Here is a 19,133-nt window from a genome sequence, read left to right as displayed (position 1 = left end):
TCCTCCTCTTCTGATTGTCTCTGTACTGAACTCATTTCTTTCTGTTTCCTTCCAAGCAGCCAGACTTTCTTATAATCTTTTAAAGTGGTCTTGAGCAATAGTTCTCTGAATGTCTTTCTGAGCTTTCTGAATGTCTTTCAAAGGTTTTCTTTGGACATTCGCTCCATTTTCAGTTTTTGTACCTGGATATTTTCAGAGGCATGTGCTTTTTCAGTGTTGTCTCTACACATAACAGACAACATAGCAAATAACCAGTTTTAAATTGTACTTTTAGGCACTCTAGCAGCATGTCACAAGGACACATCATTTGTTTCCATTTCTTTAGTTGCATCTATAAAAAAATAGCTGAAAACTTATCTCAGCATGGTGTGCAGTGTGTCCTTAAAACATTTGAGGAAACTGGACAAGTGGAGGACAAAAGATGAAGTGTCAGGCCTAAAAAAACGATCTACAGCAGATGAAAAGTATCTGAAAGAGATGTCCTTAAGAAAGAGGAAAAAATCCATCAAAGACTTGACACAGGACCTGAGAGATTCTACTGGAGAACTATTCCTGAAAACTACTTAAAGAAATGACAGAAAGCTTGTCTAAGAGGGTTCAGACTGTGTCGAAAAATAAAGCTGCTCAGAACAAATGTTGACTTTCAACCTGCTTCGAAATGTACAAGCTCTGGTTTTGTCTCATATACTGTATTTACTTTTATGTTTGCAAATTGTTCAATCAGCTGCTGTACCTATTTAATGGATCAGGACATTTGCACAGTACTGTATATTTTCTAATTGATTTCCATAACACTTCTTTTTTCTTTGTACTTTCAGCAGAGTCAGACGGCAGCACAGTGCATAAATATGAAGTGGTTTTCTGGGCTGTTAGCTTCATGCCTCAGATTATGATCCTGTCCACACCCACTTTTGTACACAACCCAAAACACGACTGTGGTCCATTGGCTCTCATCTGAGGTGGTGGGTAGATACATTTGAGGTTTACGTGCTGAAATATTCAAGTCTCTGAGGAAAAGTTGCACGCTTGATGGAAACCATGACCACTGCTGGCAAGATGGTGCTTACTTGATTTATATTAAAGCCCAGTTATGATTACTACTTATGTTTTTGCCTCTGAACTCGACAAAACCTTCACAAAAAAAAAATCCTCCCCTGATAAATGGATTCATTAGTTTTCAGCTGGGATTCTCGAGTGTTTTTCTGTGCATATCTCCTGCTGCTGGAACGCTTTAATAGGTTTTTATGGTTGTTGTAGGGCTTGTCGGGCAGAAGTAGCTCTTCATTCTGCACCTCGGCAGCAGCAGTGACAGAGAACCATTTTCTTTGTTTGTTTTTAAAACCAGGACTTCTGCGTTGATGACTAAACTAGAGCCACAGAGTGAAGGGCCATCCACACCAACAATGGTAACTTAAAAAAAACATGGTTGTAAATGTTCCAGTTCAAGTGGATGATGGAGTCACACACCACAACAATGATGACAACCACAATAACAAACAATATCACACAGAAAACTTTGAGATCAATTTGATAAACAGTAAAAAGGAAAATTAACAATCAAAATACAGTTGGCATCATATTCTCTTCCTAGCTGTCCTAAAGCGTTGTGCTTCACACTGTTTTTATTATCATTCAGATAATCTATAGTAAAAACAAATCAAATACAAGCCATGTACTTTGTTTTCTTACCACCGCTTTTATAGAATCTACTTTATGGTGTGGGGAACACTCTTGGCTTAATGCTACCGCTAATTAAACTTTCAATTAATATTAAGAAAGGCCAAAAATGTCCAATTATTTTTCACACACTTCCAAGTGGAATTTGGTGGTAATAAGGGCCTTTGAAGTTTATTCTTTGTGATAATGTATTATCATTTCAAGGATATCACCAAACTGATGGTGACTCAGACTGAAGTGTGAACAAAATTTGTCATCAAAAGCGGAGACAAAGTGTTAGATTCTCTCAACTCCTCTTGTCAAAATCAATTTTTGAGCCTCGGTACAGCTCATCAGCACCCCCATACCATCACAGATGCTGGTTTTTGCACCTTTCTCTGATAACAGTCTGATTTTTGTAGAAACAGATGTCAGTTTTGTTTCTACAAAACATGGACTCATCTGACCACAGAACAAGCTTCCACTGTCTTTCTGTCCATCTGAGATGAGCTCATGTTTCTGCAGTTGATATATGGCTTCCTCCTTGTGTAATATAGGTTCAGGTTACATTTCTGGATGCAGCTGTGTACTGTGTTGAATGAAAATGGTTTTCCAAGCTCCTCCTGAGCCCATGTGGCTTTATTGATCATGGTGGCCTGATGGTTTCTCCTGCAGTTCTGCCAAGGTCATCCAACAGTGGTTCCTGTCCTTGGCCTTTACACTCTGAGATTTCAGTCTCCCTGAATCTTTTCACAATATTCTGCTATGGAGATGTTGAAAGACCAAAGTTCTTGGTAATCTTACACTAATAAATATTTCCTTTTGGAAAGACTAAACCTTTGGTGGATGCTCATTTTATACCCAATCCTGACACCCTCACCTGTCACTAGGTAATCTGCTGATTGGAGAATCTTCCAGAACAATGTTACTTATCTATTCTACAAGTTTTTCTGTCTTTCTCTATTACAGTTTTTCAGTGTGTTGCTGCATCAAATTATTATTTTAAATAAAGACTCAGAGCAGTTAATAAATTACAGAATTAAGTTTTTGAAAGCTGTTTTCATTGCAGTCAGTGCAATAAATGCAGAAACTATGCCCTTATATTTACAATCATGATTAACTTGGCTGCAACAATCAGGAAGTGTGTTATCTTCCCTGTGGTGTTTAAGCATTTACTCCATATGTACATTTGCTAATTCATGTGTAGAAATTCACACATAGCATACCATGATACAATGGCAACATTACAGTCTGGAGGAAGACACAGCATCTGTCTGTGTGTGTGTTAATCAACTATACTGGAGAATCATTAATCTATAATGATCGTTTGGTGCATCATTAACAGCAGTGATGACGAGTCCGCCTCTGACGGCTCTGTAACAATCAGCAGAAGAAGAACATGATCGCTTTTATCCCCGAAGCAGCAGCAGAACCTGCAGCACTCATCAGATTCACAATCACTCTGATGACGCCGAAAACATCCGCAGGCAGCGCATTTTTATTACAAAATGAAAATTATAACGGTAATATATTCCACCTGTGGGAGTCACAGCAGATATGACATTACGAAATTATCTGAATGTTTTTTTACCTGAAGGGAAATAAAAGTGAGGGAAACACCTACCTCCAGATGATGCCAGTGTCAAGTCATTACTGTCATCCTCATATGTGTACAAGGCCCTGTGGAAAACACAAAGAGGAGTTTGTTAATTACGCAAAGATTCGTCCTAAGTAACAATACAGCTTGAAAGAATCATGTGAGGTAATCAGCTGGAGGGAGTCCAGTCAACACAAGAGGGACGAACCTCATCAGGATGCCTGCTGCATCCCGTCAAGATGTGTGTGGGTGTGTATGTGTGTGTACTGGAGTTAAGCAGATTATTCGGTTTGATCAATTAATCAAACCGAATAATCCGCTTGGATTAGAAAAGCACCAACACTTTCAGTGCACTAATCCTGAGAACGCACAAACAAACACATAAAGAACGGAAATGTACTGACATGTTTGACCCCTCAGCGTCAACCTGACAACCACAGCCTTAGAAGAAGACACAAAATGTCCTCACATTTAGGTGTAAAAGAGTGAACTGTGCAAAACAAAACAGCACACACTCTCACAAACACAGCAGCAGCAAGTGAAACACACACCTCCTCATGTATGCATCACACCTCTGAACTGAGGTCAAATGCTGGAGACAGAGATTACAGTTTAGCCTACATGTCCAGATTGAAACTGTTGCAACTTCCCAAGTGGAATATCCGTAAATCTGCAGATCAAAATTAACTTGCTCCAACAACGCAACAAGGCTGGAGCTTTGTCGCTTTCAGAGATGTCACAGTTTTTACCATGAAGCACTGTCCCATTGGGCTGCACAGTGTATGGATTTTATATGGACTTTGCCTTGACAGTATTATCCAAATATCCCAAACTGCCACTCATTTTTTCCTTTATATATTACAGGGAAAACAGGAATCATATGCACTGATTTATTGAAACATGCTCAAACATAATTATAAATACAGTATACAAGACAAAAACAGAGTTTGTACAATTATAAGGAAATTGATTGTCAGTATTTTATATGAGCACCTTTATTCTTCAACACAGTCTGAACCCTCTTAGACAAGCTTTCTGTCATTTATTTAAGTAGTATTCAGGAATAGTTCTCCAGGCTTCTTTAGGGACATCCCAAAGCTCTTCTTTGGATGTCGGCTGCCTTTAGTTCTGTTCTCTGTCAAGATGATCCCACACTGCTTCAGTAATGTTGAGGTCTGGGCTCTGGGGAGGATTCATCCCTCCATAAGACCTGTTGCCACTGATTTTCAGTCCACTTCTTATGTCATTTGGCATACCTCAGCCCTTTCTCCCTGTTTTCCTTCCTTTAAGAATGGCTTCTTGACAGCCACCCTTCCATGGAGACCATTTCTGATGAGGCTTGGGTCAACAGTAGATGGATCAGCTGAAGGTCCAGATGCATCTCTCAGGTTCTATGTCAGGTCTTTGCTGGATTTTTCCTCTTTCTTAAGGACATCACTTTCAGATACTGTTCATCTGCTGTAGATACAATATTCTTGAAGTTATAAATAGCTGATCTTATTAACTTCATGGACAATTAAAACCAAACACATTTGACTTTGCTACAGACTCGCTGAATTAATTTTCTTCACTGTCTTTATTGCCTTTGCTATTACAGACCACATCCTGTGATTTTGGAAAGTTTAAATTACCAGCTCTATGTGAGAATTACCAGAAATCACAAGGAATAATTCACTTAATACATTAATTTGAAATGTGAAGCTGAAGAAGATTCAAACAAGGCAGAACTGATATTTGTTTTTCAACCTGACTTGTCCAAGCATTTCTTGATAATCTGCACCTGGAGCAGGAAATCAAAATCAAAAGGTATTTGTTGTGTTTACTGTAACTTCCCATCTAAAATCCAGCAGAAGGGGGCAGCTACTGAAAGAGATTTATCTACATATTGAATGTAGGCTGGGATTGAGGTTAGAGAAATCACCTTTTAATCTATCAAGGTTCAAAATGTAGGGTCAAACCTGAAAAGCAGTGCATTATAGATTATTAAAGATCAACATCATTGAAAAAAAACTGACTATAAACTAAAACTATACATCATATTTTTTAAAGTAAAGATGTTTAACAGTTACTGACACCTAGGGGTGAAAGTGGAGATAGCAACATTCTCGAATGCCATCCACCTACTGTCTAAAAACAAACTGCATCTATATCAGCAGACTAAAACAAGCACCTTTAATGTCACTAAGACCTTTGTTTTTCACCAAATTATCTAAAAAGCTGTAACTATTTTTTTCTCATGTACATCAGTCTCGATTTGTTTTTCTGTTTTCGCTGCGCTGTCAGCTTGCCTGTCACTTTTCACGATTGCACTTATGTGTATGACAGGTGCTATATCAGTAAAGTTTGATTTGTAGATGGATTTATGCCTCTCTATGGTATTACACTGTGTGTTGTGTTTGTGTTGGTTTGTGTGTGTGCATGGTGGGGATTACCAGCCAGGCTCAGCCCACATGACCACACACTTTTTCTGCTTTAGTTTAGCTACTGTCTGACTTCATGCTGACCTCAGCTCGCTGACCTCCATCCTGTCTGTTCTTACAGAGGCATTCTACATCTTTTTCTCTCTATGATCACCCTGTGTACTCATAACATCAGCAAAAACCCCTCCCCTCCATTCATCTTTGAACTTCACCCTCACTTCTTTGTTTCCTTTGAGGTTAATCAAGTGGGTTTTTAAAATTCTTTTGTAAAATCACCCAGTAAGTTCTCCAGAAAATGTGTTTGCTGTTACAATGGTCATCTAAATCATTTACAATTGGTCAGCATACTGAGCGACATAAAGCCTGAGACAAGGCACATAGCCAGAGGAAGACAACCGATCATTAATCAGGACTTCATGGTTCTCCAGGCTTCGGGGAGACAGATGAAGATGAGATATTCATCCGTCCATCCATTTTTTTCTGGTCAGGTCAAAGAGGCCTGGGCTATCCTGAGGCTTTCCCAGGGCAGAGGGATTATATAGTCCTTCCACTGTCCATTGACCATGTCCATTTTCAGGCTGATCCCAGACACCCAGTGAAGGAAACTAATTTTCAGCTGCTTGTATCTGTAATCTTTTGGTCACTACCCAAATCTTATAACCAGAGGTGAAGGTTGGAATCTATAAGAACCCAAAAAAATAAAAAGCTTCTGCATACGACTCAGTTCCCTTTTCACCATAATGGACCAGAATAGTGCCCTCATTACTTCTGACGAAACCCCAATCTGTCTGTCCTTCTTTCCATGCAATCACAATCATCACTCATGACCCGAGATACCCAGAGGGAGCATTTCAACTCTTCCGGTCAACAAAGACCTCAGATTTGGAAGGGTTGACTCTCATTCGAGCCCCTTCATATTGCAGCGTCAACTGCTCCTGTGTGTGCAGAAAATCATGGCTTAAAGAGACCACATCATCTGCAAAAAGTTGCAACCCTGAGGTTCCCAAACCAGACATCTTCCCCTCCCAGACTACACCTTGAGATCCTATAAAACAAAGAGTAGAGTGTTGATATTGTTCAGATGGACTGTTTTGCTGGGTTTTAGAGAGATTTGGTTGAAGTTGGCATTCTTTCATTCATGTGGATATCTCAGAGACAAGGTAAGATTGGTGGTGAAACTGTGGGATCATCTGATGGGAATGACAGGTAGAGCAAGCGAGCAGAATAAATGGATGGATGTGGGTGTTTTTCTTTGTCATGAGATTTGCCTGACATGTTCATTTTAGAGTACAGCAAATAAAACGTGTAGGTTTATTGTGTGAGAAGCTGCAGAGACGCCTTGCAAGATAAAACTGAGGATCAAGGGTATCGTTTTAAGCCTGAAACCTGATTGAAAACCACCCCTTCAAAACCTTTAAAGATCTCATGCTGATGAGAATTTAAAATCTATAATCGCTAATCTCAGGAGACTTGAGAGTTTGTTTTTCATCAGTTTTTCTATTTGGAAAATAATGTTCTTTCAGTTTGTAAAGACGTATATAAGACTTCTTTTATATCAAAATATGGCGTATAACAACTCTATGCTGCCTCCATTTTATCTTGTACTTTTTCATTTAAGTGTGAGTTGATAGAAATGATGACTGTGCTAAATCAACATCACATAGATGCTTTAATCACTGTTCAGGGCCAAATGATGAGATGCCATGAGAGTAGTTATTTGCAAATTGCACATTTCCTCTGAGCATCAAAGCTTCTTTTAGTTTGCTTGGGTTGTTACATCTTAAAACTTTTCATGTTTTCATTCACCTCGGACAGCACAGCAAGCAGCTATTTTCAGTAAAATTAGCCCACCATGCTGCAGACATGAGGAAACTAAAGTAGGCTGCTAAAAAGGCAAATATTTCTCTTTTGTATTATCATAAACTCCACCTCCTTGAGATTACAGCTGATCACACAATAAAGTAACATATATTATTTAACTTATAGGCTCCAGCCCCCCGCGACCCGACCAACGGATTAAGCGGGTATAGGAGGTTGTGTACTACAGTATAAAGAAAAAACTAAACTCCCACAGGCAGAAACAGTGAGGTTGAAGATAGGAAATGAAAAGATGATGGATAATAAAGACAGTAGGCATGGGAACAAAGAGGATAAGAAATAAAAGAAGGGAGTGTTTAAGATCGAGGCAGAGATCGAGAATGAGTGAGTCTGACTCTATAAATAATTCTCTTAAAAGCAGACAGCTGTTTATTATTCATATAAAGTACTCGTGACCTAGAAACAGCTCTCTGTGTGTTTGTGAGCACAGCTGAGGGAGGAGGAAGATGAGAGGAAAGAAGAGAAAAAAGAGAGGGTGGGGTGGTGATGAGATAGGATGAGGGGGACAAGAAAAGAGAAGAAAAGTGGAGAAAATGTCAAGGAGGAAGTGAAAGAAGAGAAAAGAGAGGAAGAGCAGACAGACAGCAGGAGGATGAAAGATGAGATGAATGACTAAAGACTGAAGAGGTCTCAGTTAATCAACTAATCAAATTCAATCCAGAACATCTTCATCAGTGAGGTGTCTCAGTCTCCGTGAGTACAATCAGGACAAATCTGAGTGTCGCACATTTCATTTCTTCTTCAAATGATAATGTGAAGGACAGACTGCCCTTTCCTTATTTTATAACAACGAACAAGTAGATAAAAGCCAAGTTTTCATAATGTGGCCAGCCAGGGCAGAGAATTCAACAATGTCTGCAGAGTGTTTACGTGTCCAAACACAAGCAAGATGTGCATTTTATACTCCTTCAAGTAAAAAGGTTCTCCAGAGTGTATTCTGACGTGACCTTGTTTGCCTGTCACTTTGATTTGATGAGATGATGTCATGGTTATGGTTTAGTTGGTTTCAAGCAAAGGAAAACTTGAAAACATCTTGGTAAAAGTCACAACTACTTTTCCTCATCATCAAACATGATTATACTCAGGTTAACCCATAATCAGAAAGAGCACAGAAGGGAAACTGGTTTAAAACGAGCACCAGGTCTTTGCTGGTTTATATCTAAGAACAGCTTCTGACAAGAGTTAGAGGAAGGACGACAGTGACCAACCAGAGCAGCTGCAGCTTTCTGACCACGATATTTAAAAAAACAGGGGCCACTATAGTATTGAGTCGGCTTATTTCAAGAGAACGATAAAAAAAAAACTGCTTCAGCGTCAGCTTGATGTCGAAGTGGCAGAAGAAGAACATGAGCTTACTCTGTGAAAACATTAAGCCTCATTCACAAGCACAGTTTGAAACTTTGAAAAGAAGCCTTTTGGATTTTATCATCACCGGCCAGAATTTAAAGATCTCATTCAAAATAAAGTCAAGTAAAGTTCATTTTTAAAGCTTTCCTGGACTGTGATCCTCCGCAGAAAAATCTAAATATACAAAAGAGAGTTTCAAACACCACACAACCACTGGTGGAACAAACTTAAACAAAAGCGTTTCATAGATGCACCAAACCATTCATAGACATTTGCCCTGTGGTGCAGTAGAGGGTTCCTTACTATCAGCTTGACTTGTTAAATTAGTGAGCAAAGCTGTGATTTGAGTTAATCTATAACAACAAATTAACCTGAGAAGATTTTTGGGGATTTTACACGTCTATTGGTGGTATTGTTCTGAGCAAAGATAAGGCCAGCTGTATAACTATGCAACCACGACAAATCTGCAGACTCTCCTGCTCGCTTCCCATCCAAGTGAAGCAGCAGAGGCACCACATATAAGCAAGTCAACGATTTTTTTTCTCATTTTCAAAGCCGATTTGAACTGTAAAGAAAAAGTGTCTCAAACACACACAGGCTTTAAATATAAACACAGGTAAAAATGTATGCAAATCACAAAGAACAGCCTTCGCTGGATGATGACCTAAACGAGCACCTATGCAACACACTGTGCAGTGTATAGACTTACTAAATGAATATGTGTGTGCGTATGTTTGCATGTGCCCACGCTGCCTTTGATGTGCAGAAGAATCACTGTAGTGATGTGAACTGGAGGCGGTGTTACAGCTTTTCTTTGATCTGCTCTTCACTGTGGGCTGGTGGCTGTTTGGTAAACTCGCCGAACATTATTCTGGTCACTCAACATTTGAGATGCATTGCTCCGTTCAAGTTAAAGATAAACAGTAACATTTCACATGTCTTTCTATGTTCTGTTATTTAAAAAAATCTTTGCTCATGAGGTTTGCAAACCATTTCTTTCTGTTTTTAGTTGCGTTTTGCACAGCGTCCCAACTTTTTTTGGAATTGGGGTAATAATTAAACAAGGCTGTTACAGACTGAGCTTGAGGATATTTCATGTGTCATGTCCATGGTTTTTTGTGTATTAGTTTTCAGTCCTCAGTGTTTAGATTCTTGTTTCTTGTCATTACCCCCAGTTGTCCTCAGTCGCCTTGGTCTTTTCCCCTGGCCTCTTTCACATCTGTCTCTACTTGATCAGTCACAGCTGCAGTCACTTTCTCATCAGTTCTTCACAGTATATATGCTGCTTTGCTTATCTCAGCTGTGTCAGGTCCACACCGTTACTCTCATCTTTGATCATCTCTGTGGGTCTGTCCCTCGCTTTTCAGCATTCTCCTGGTCTGGTCTTTTGTTTTCCTAATTTAGTTCATGGTTTCCCAGTTCTGCTGCTCTTTTAGTTTCTTTCAAATAAAGACCTCAGTTCAATCATCGATCCGCCTCCATACGGCTGTTTCCTGCATTTGGATCCTGCATAACCTTCCACCACCAGCAACCGTAACAGTTTCAGGTGGAAGTTGAGAGGCGCAGTCTCGGCTTAAAGAAGACGTACAAGCATAAAGAAAAGCCCAGAGCAAATTCATGATTTAGATTTCCTCTCACACATGCAGTGCTTACCGTTTATCTAAATGAACACCCTGCAGCTTCTCTGAAACAAATCTCAACTAAAGCCGCTAATATTTACAGATCACTTTCAGCAAAACTGCTGAAGTCACATTAACCGACACCGAAATGTTGGTTCTTAATTTGGCAAATGAGCTGTTCTTATACTTTAAAAAACACAATAAAAGGAATGCAGATCATCTCGCTGACAGGAACAGGATAGCGCAGGAAGAAACGATCTGTAACGACCAGGGGAAGTTTAAAAGATCCACAAACTGTGTTATTTCGTCCGGCAGTCGGGAAAACTGATGTTCAACAAAGAGGTTGCCAAGACAAATCAACCCCACCCCCCCAAAACACTCCACTGCAGGGAGTGTCACCATGGCAACAGGGCAGCATCCCCCATTGTTATCTCTGAAACAGCAGTAAGAGTGACCTGAGGGAGGACGCAAAGAGGGGGTGTAGGAGAGCCGGAAGATGAAACAGACACACACACCTGTGTAACAGTGACTTAGGAGGACACCTGAACTATAACCCTGACATTAAACAGCGTCTTCACCTTTAAGACCTACTGATTTCCAATGAGGAGACTTTCTTTTTGTCCTCATGTGACAGAATTAGGTCTCCACATCATGAGTAATCCCTAGACCACACACACGCACAAGGTGAACAATGTGTGTTGTTCTGATGGGATTGATTGGTTCACTTCATCTGCAGACTGTCCTTCACACAGAACGACGACTCCTGTTATGTAATCTTTCACAACGCACACACAGATTGTTGTTAAATAAACGACAGATTTTACAGAATCTCATCAAACAAGAAGTGTGGAGGCACAGATCGTGGTTCACTTCTGCACCACTGGGTTGGATTGCACTTTATTTTGAATAATTAAAGAGAAGTGATCTGATGCACAAGTAACTGCAGATGGCGCTGTTGACACTGAGTAGCAGAAAGACAAGTCACGGCTCTCTGAGACTGAGTAAAATTCATAAATGAATTATTGTATTAAAGCAACAATTCAGATACATTTTTTCACTTTGATTCTGCAAAAGCAGCAAAAGTTATAAATAAATAAAAAGTTTACAACATCTTAACACCTTTAAAACCTTTTTTATGCTGCACTGCACTGATAAACAGTTGTATGGCACAAAATTAAAACTTTAAACAGTACTGTGTTAAAGTCACCTCTTGTTTCTTTATTTACTGCCAGGAAAATGAGAAATGCATGCAGGGATTTAGTGAAATATGCGAAGATAAATGCAAATACAATCTATAAGACAAAAACAGAATGTCCTTCAAGAAGCCAGGAGCGCTATATATGAAGACTGTACTGAATTTATTAGTCATACATATCGACAATGATGATCCGGTGATGGTAACTGAACTGATGCAATTGGCAAATCATGTGTCAGCTACTGTCTGAGTCAGCCAAGAGAACAAATGCTGTTCATGGGAAAAAGATCTCATTGTTGGATATTTTTCCAACAGAGCACTTTGATCTCATGCTGCAGGTTTACTTGTGGTTCCCAAGGTTTCTAAAAGTAGAATGAGAGGAAGAGCCTTCAGTTATCATGCCCCTCTCTGTGGAACCAGCTGTCAGTTTGGGTTCAGGAAGCAGACACCGTCTCTACCTTTAAGATCAGGCTTAAAACTTTCTTTTTGATTAAAGCTTATAGTTAGGGGTGGCTCAACTGACCCTGAAATATTCCATAGTTATGCTGCTATAGGCTAAGATTGCTAGGGGGGCTCCCATGATGCATCTCTCCTCACTCTGCTCTCTTTACTCTCCATGTACATATGACATTATTGTTGTCATTAACTTGTGTTTCTCTTTCTTAGCAGGTATCCCTGGTGTTATGGTGCTTGTTGTCCCCTCTTTCCTGTCCTCTCAACCCCCAGCTCGTTGAGGCAGATGGCCAACCTTCCTGGTTCTGGTTCTACTAGAGGTTTCCTCCTGTTAAAAGTTTTTTTCTTCCCACAGTCGCTTTGTGCATGCTCAGGACAGGGGATTGGATCAAAGAGGAGTTTTAATGTGATCTGTTACATCTGTTTGTTGTGATTTGGCGCTTTATAAACAAAACTGGACTGAATTTAAAATGAATTGGTAACAGGTTGTGTATTTTGTGTGGATATTATCCATCAATCCTTATTTTCATTCATATAATTAATACTTGAAACTAAACGTTGCTTTAGGTTCAAAATGATTGATTTTTGGTTTAAAATTAAAGTCCATTCTAGATCAATGTTTTGAGAAATCTGAAATTGAAAGTATGTCTTTCAGTCAACATTGTATTATGGTTATATTTGATGATTGAAATGCCAGCATTTAATCACTACTGTCTCAATATGCTGTATGTGCAGAACAAACCAACATGTCAGAATCACATTAACATAGTTGGCTTTGAATTTTCATCTCAATTCAGCTGCTGTAAATTCTGAATAACAACATGCAAAAAAGATTAGCCAAAAAAAAAAAAAGTGGAGGCGTGTGCATCGTCTCATGATGACAAAGCTTCAGAAAAGGATGGAACCAGTGATTTTTATTACATAAGACACTGTAAAAGTCCCAGTAAATTCTGATCATTACATCAGTTTTGCATTTCTTACACTGGAGTGACTTGAAAATTGTTTTTTTTTCATTTGTATGAGAGAGCACCACCACTGGGTGCAGAGCAAAGCGACAAAGCAGCCAAAGACAGTTCAAAAGTTCAAATCCCCAAAAGGCTCCAGACTGGTGGCTCGAAACAGAGAGCATCCATCGCTAGCAGGGTCATCACAGGGCTGATGTTATGAAAGCTGCCAGAAAGCTCTCTGCCGCTCCGAGCTGCTGTCAGTTCTCCTCCCAACTCCCGAAGACAAAGCACCAGAGAGAAGCTGACTGCAGACGAGTCATTTAGTGAAGTCGAGTCAGCACCCAGAGAAGACAGGATGTGCAGTATGTGACACATCAGGAGGTTACAGCAGCCATCTAATTTTTCAGGAAAATAATGAAAAAAGATGTCCGATCTGCACCTCCACATTGCAATTAGATAAAAATTCTGCACATAAATCTTTGTCTATGTCACACCATTTACTGTATGTCTATAAGAGCATGTTGCCTTTTATCTCTCATTTGTATGATTTCAGAAGTGAAACACACCTTGTTCCCTGAAAAAAAAAAAACATTTATCCGCATTCCTCCTCATTTTTTACAGGAGGGAAAAGGAAACTAAGCAGGAGCTTTGTAGGGGAGGATAAAGTATTCGTACAGCAGCCGTTATTCCTGTGGTCAAATACTATAGCGTGATTTGTCGAACCAGAAACCTACACATTGCCTTAATGTGTAAAAAACGAGGCAGACAAAGAGGATGGAGAATTACGGGAGATGTTTCTGGTGTAGCTGTAATCTACCCACTGACCTGATGAGTAAAAGAAGCAGGGAGAACAGGATAAATGATGTGTAGATATGCTAAACCATCACAAGACTGCGATGCTCTTCAAGACGCCTCCAAATACAAGCGAAGAAAGTGCACATTAAACTGCAGACTGCTAATGGAGGACAGAGTGTGCAGTGTGTGACTCCACTTGTCATAAACCCAGAGGTGTAGGTGGAGCAGCTCACCGCTCTCCGAAGGTAAATGCAGCTTTGAAGCTTTCCCATTTCAGAGAAGTATTGCCCACACACTGACACAAAAACACACAAGAAGCTCTTAAGATACAAAGAGAATTGGTTTATTCTGTGAACAAAAGGTCACGCAGTATGAAAAGAGGGATGTTAGGATATAAAAAGGATGTCAGAAAAAGAGCAGTGGCCAATCAGGACAAGATGAAAGCGATTTTTCTACAAAAATGGGCCATTTTTTTTATATCTCTGTGGAGTGTGTAGTTCCTAAAGCATTGCTAGTTTACAATGAGAAAGTTTGATCTAAATCATACTGTGGTGAATTAACAACATAGCTAAGCAAGACATGTCTTTGATTTTCTGGGTATTATGAGCTCCATTTGACGTACGAAGAAATAACAACATCAGCTTTAATAGTGTAAGAAACCTGAGTATCGAATCTTTGGAAAGGACAGATTACATGTAGAACAGGTACAGAAGTGTAAACTAGTGTAAGCCAGTGTAGGTTAGAGGTGTTCTCTGAAAAAGAGGAGTCTTCAAGATATTCTTGAAGGTTGAGAGGGACACCCTGCTGACAGTTCCAGAGATGAACACAGTGGATGATACCTTTTCAGATGATTTAACAGATTAGTCGTGTTTCCCGCTCTGGTTATCATTGTATTGCACATTGTATTGATCCGTTCTTCATAATTTTTACTGAATCCAAACCACTTTTGACTTTGGGAAGAAAACACGAATTCAGTTTCAGTTTCATCAAATATAGTAATTTGTTTTCGTGTGGACGAATCACTACAACAACCAGCAAAATGCCATTCATTGAGGTAGCATTACGAAATAATGCATCTTCATCTGAACCTGATGATAGTTTAACCCAAACCAAATTATGTTATTTCCTAAACCCAACCAAGCAGTGACAAAAGTGTGTTGCTAAAGTTTTATCTTGTTGCTGAATGCATGTAACTCAGAAGTTGTCGTCACACAGCTAAAAGCTCTCCACATAATCACACCATCCACTCCTCCACATTCTTCCTGAAGAGGAATCTGTGGCTTGTTAAAGGAAACACTTGTGAATTATGATGGTTCCAATGTGGAAACATTCATATGAGTCATAGATCCGTACATTCCTGACGCTTGTAGGGGTGGTAGTTTACGAGAAGTCCCTAAGTAGGTTATTTTTAACGGTATGGACAAAAGACCAACTTGGTCATTTTGAAATACTTCCACTGACACATGTTGATACCTAACTTAAGCTTTAGCACTCAATCAGTGCAGAATATGTTCTAAAAACAAAAGAGTAGCTTGAACATGAGTCTGCGTCACTTTAGACCTGCATTAAAACATAATGAGAAAAAGATGGATTCCTCATTAATGGATTCCCTTGAGTATAACATCCCTGTGGTGCAGGGGGGTGAGAATGATTGCTGTTATTTGCAGGTTGAGATGAGAAAGGGAATCAGACTCAAAGCAGCTTCAGTTAAAATTGGTTTGCATCTAAAATAACAAAATACCAGAACAAATTAATCCATTTTTATCAGTTCAGGGCTTTAAAATATCATCTTTTTAAATTATATTCTTGGCTGTGGTTGATTTGATATATCCTGGAGATTGCAGATTCACAGACTGAAGTAAAATACAGAAATGTGAAAAAAATAGAACAGAAGATGCCTGGGGTTTCATATCAGTCACGAGAAATACACCATAAACCCACCAAATTATTTCTCAAATTGAGAATGATTGTCAAAGATCATATGAAAAACATCTGAGTCTGATCAGACTTCCTCCACAGAAAAGCATCAGAGACTAACGCTACAGTAAATGAACTATAATTCTATCCAAATACACTGCAAACAAAACATCCCTTTCCATTATTTTCTTTGCTGTCCACACAGACACAAACTGGGTCTGGAGGAGGTTATCCAGCAGTCACATCTCACACAGAATCTATGTTGACACGCACATGCCTTTAACCAGCAGTGAGAGGAGGCAGCCTGGTGATTCAGAGGAGAGATTTTAGCAAATCTACATCCCACTGTGAAAACAGATGTGGCCTAAATACTAAAACAGGCTTCCTAAACAGAAATACTGCATATTGTCCAGGAGGAATTTTTATCCTTTCCAGTCATAACAGAATATTTCTGTGATAGAAACAGATCTTAGTGTATCTGTGCGAGACTGAAACACTTTGTTTTCCGCATGACGAAACAGGATCCCTCAGCAGAGGCACGAAACACACGAGCACGAGGGAATGTTTCTTCTGCGTGATCTCGTTTTGCTCCCAGAGCTGAAGCCCCCATCCACACATCAGCACAAATCCTGCGTGCTTGTGGTTAATAATGGATTCACCAGATGGAAAATTATCTTGCCAAAACCAGAAGCTGCTGAGGCGGTGAAATCACACAGGGAACATTTTCCACTCATCCTCGAGAATTTGGTGAGCGAACCAGCAGTCTCACCGCTCAGTGTCTGGCAGCAGCCTTTTTGTGGTGCTGAGACCGGAGAAAAGGCTGCCTTGCATTTAGCTTAAGAATCCTGCCGAGATCAGCAGTTATTTTCTGTTATTTGACTGAACTGAGAGAGCCTGAAACAAAACTGTGAGAAGATACAGACAATACGTGTGCTGATCTGTCATTACGACTAAAAATCATGATTTCCGATAATATCGATCTGGACTCAACTAGAGCCTAAACTGAAACAACAACAACAAAAAAAAGAATGTTTCTTATGAAGGAAACTGGTGAATAATTGTTTTTCCCATTTAGTCAAAAAAGTGTGCAGTCCTTTATAAACACAAACGAAACCAGCATAAATAAAACAGAAGTGAAAATGACAGCTAAAAAAGGGAAATTATCTTTCGCCTCTAACACTATTTGTTTCATTTCTGCATTGGGCGCCATGCAGACTTGAACTAAAAGAAGAGAGATCCCTGAGCTCAATCGGAACATGAAGGATGCATCACAAGACAAGCAGGAAGCAGGATTTCCTGAATCTTTAAAAACCTCACCTCTGCCTCGTAGGTCAACAATGGGAAGAAATGATGAACAAAACCTCATTCACAGTCTTTGTGACAACTCCAATCGAGTCTTGACTGGCCTCAGACGGTCGGCAGATTTTTAAATCTCATTTATTCAGTGTTTAAAGCTTTCAGTTGCCAACTAAGACAAAATATGACATGTATAACATGAGTGCATACTACAGGGGGTCTTTTGAGACGAAGAAAAAAAAGAATACCTCAGAATTAAGAAAACTACTTACAACTTATCAACCAAGGACTGAAACTCAGACAGAACTGTACTCTGTTTGTCCTGCAAGTCAAACTGCCTCAGTGGATTGAAGCAGAGTGTTGCAGAAGGACAGGAGAGTCAAAAACAGCCCCAGCAGTGGTCCAAAGTCTGTCACAGTGACTTAGTCAGAAGGATGGGTCTTTTTTCCTTCTTCTGGGCCCTTAAGACACACTACACACAAACACAACATCACCCTCACTTCCTTGGTTCCTAATCAGCTCTCTGGGGACGAAGACGAAGGTTTATCGAGTATGTGCTTCTGTGTGTGTGTGTGTTGTCTTCCTCCTGGGGCTAAGAAGGACTGGTTGACTCAGCAGGACAGACAGCTTACACAACTACAAAACTCTGAATTCCCCTGAATGTGTGGCAGAGATACTGCATTGTTCCCAGGGTTTCATTAAGCATTCAGTGTTCATTCCGCCTCAGTTTACTCATTCTTTCCTCTGCACTGAAAATGCTAAAAAGCCTAAAGAGGAGTGAATTTAACCCCAAAAAGTTGATGTGTCCTGACAGATGAGCTTGAAAACTGTTTTAGATTCAACTCAAGGGTGAATAGAAAGTACGTATTTTAAAGGATCTCAATATGTAGATCGGGATAAGAGTAGAGAACGGAAAGCTGGTGCCTAAACTCAACCAAGATGCCACAAAAGTGTTTTAGTTGAACTCTCATTGAACTTCCTGAACACAATCTGGACGTTTTGCAGGAATAAACAGCGCCTTTTCTTTTGGGGATCAAGAGGTGGTGGTCATCTCGCCCCTACACTCAAGCATAGGTCCTGAGTGCTGGCTCCGGCTGCTATTAAATAATACATTTTATAAATAGTCTAAACCGTTTTATGAATAGTCTACAAATTTCCCAGCCTATTTGTCATCTCTTGGCTCGGCCTGTAGTACATATGATATCAGCTGAAGATACTGACATTTTAATCTGTCTGACAGCTTCCATCCCGTCCAGCCAATGGAAGAAAGCATTTGGTTTCTGAGAGGAAATCAATAAGTTAATGATTTTAATGATGATGTTTTACTGTTCAAGCCATAAAATGTTTGTCCTTTCAGAGGACAGATGTACTCGTAGGATGAATGTTTATGGTCCAATATTCTCGAATCTTCTGTGAATAGAGATGAAATAGTGGACTGTTTTTTTTAATTTGGACATGACAGGGCACAGACAGGTCACCCCTGCCTCTGTATGGAGGCTAAAGCAGGCCTCACAGCCCTGCTTTGTGTGCTGAATAGCTCATAATAGACTTCCTGTGGCTGTGGAGATGCTGTCTGCTCTGCACCAATCAGATCTCAGCACTGACCCACACGGCATCCAGCACAATGTTGGTCCGTCGCCATGAAAGTGGCAGGCGTGTATAAACAGGAGGGGAAACAGAATATTTGGACCCGATGGTCTGCAGAGATACAGAAAATAAACCTATAAACTTTTCCTGCCTGATCTGACTGGTCTGCTGGTGACTGTTTTTGCACAGTATGTGCTACAAATCCAAGGGAGAACAACAATGTTAATTTATTGATTTAGATATTTTCAAACTACATTTCAGAGGAAAGTTTGACTTTACCTATTTACGGTTCGTAACCAACCTTCCAGAGGACTGGAATAGATGGTTTCTATATGTTTGGTTCCTGCTGTTCCTGCTGCTTCTTGTATTGAAAGCTTGAAATACTGAGAGCCAGTACAGAGACACAGAGACCCTGTTGATGGACGA

General features: G+C 39.8%; 1 protein-coding gene across 3 annotated transcripts in view; it reads right to left on the bottom strand.

Moving 5' to 3' along the window:
* The window catches only part of dbn1 (drebrin 1), a 121,829-nt gene that overhangs the window by 30,416 nt on the left and 72,280 nt on the right, over positions 1-19,133 (bottom strand). For all 3 annotated transcript variants that reach the window (XM_072375728.1, XM_072375730.1, XM_072375731.1), the window contains exon 2: positions 3,281-3,336. In XM_072375728.1, the coding sequence (XP_072231829.1) occupies positions 3,281-3,336 (56 nt within the window). The remainder of the gene's footprint in view (positions 1-3,280; positions 3,337-19,133) is intronic.

The sequence above is a fragment of the Leuresthes tenuis genome, unplaced genomic scaffold (genome assembly GCF_036924035.1).
Source record: "Leuresthes tenuis unplaced genomic scaffold, fLeuTen1.0.hap1 SCAF_21, whole genome shotgun sequence".
NCBI classification, from domain to species: domain Eukaryota; kingdom Metazoa; phylum Chordata; class Actinopteri; order Atheriniformes; family Atherinopsidae; genus Leuresthes; species Leuresthes tenuis.
The sequence above is the reverse complement of the archived record's forward strand: the minus strand, read 5'-3'. Positions and strand labels throughout refer to the sequence as shown.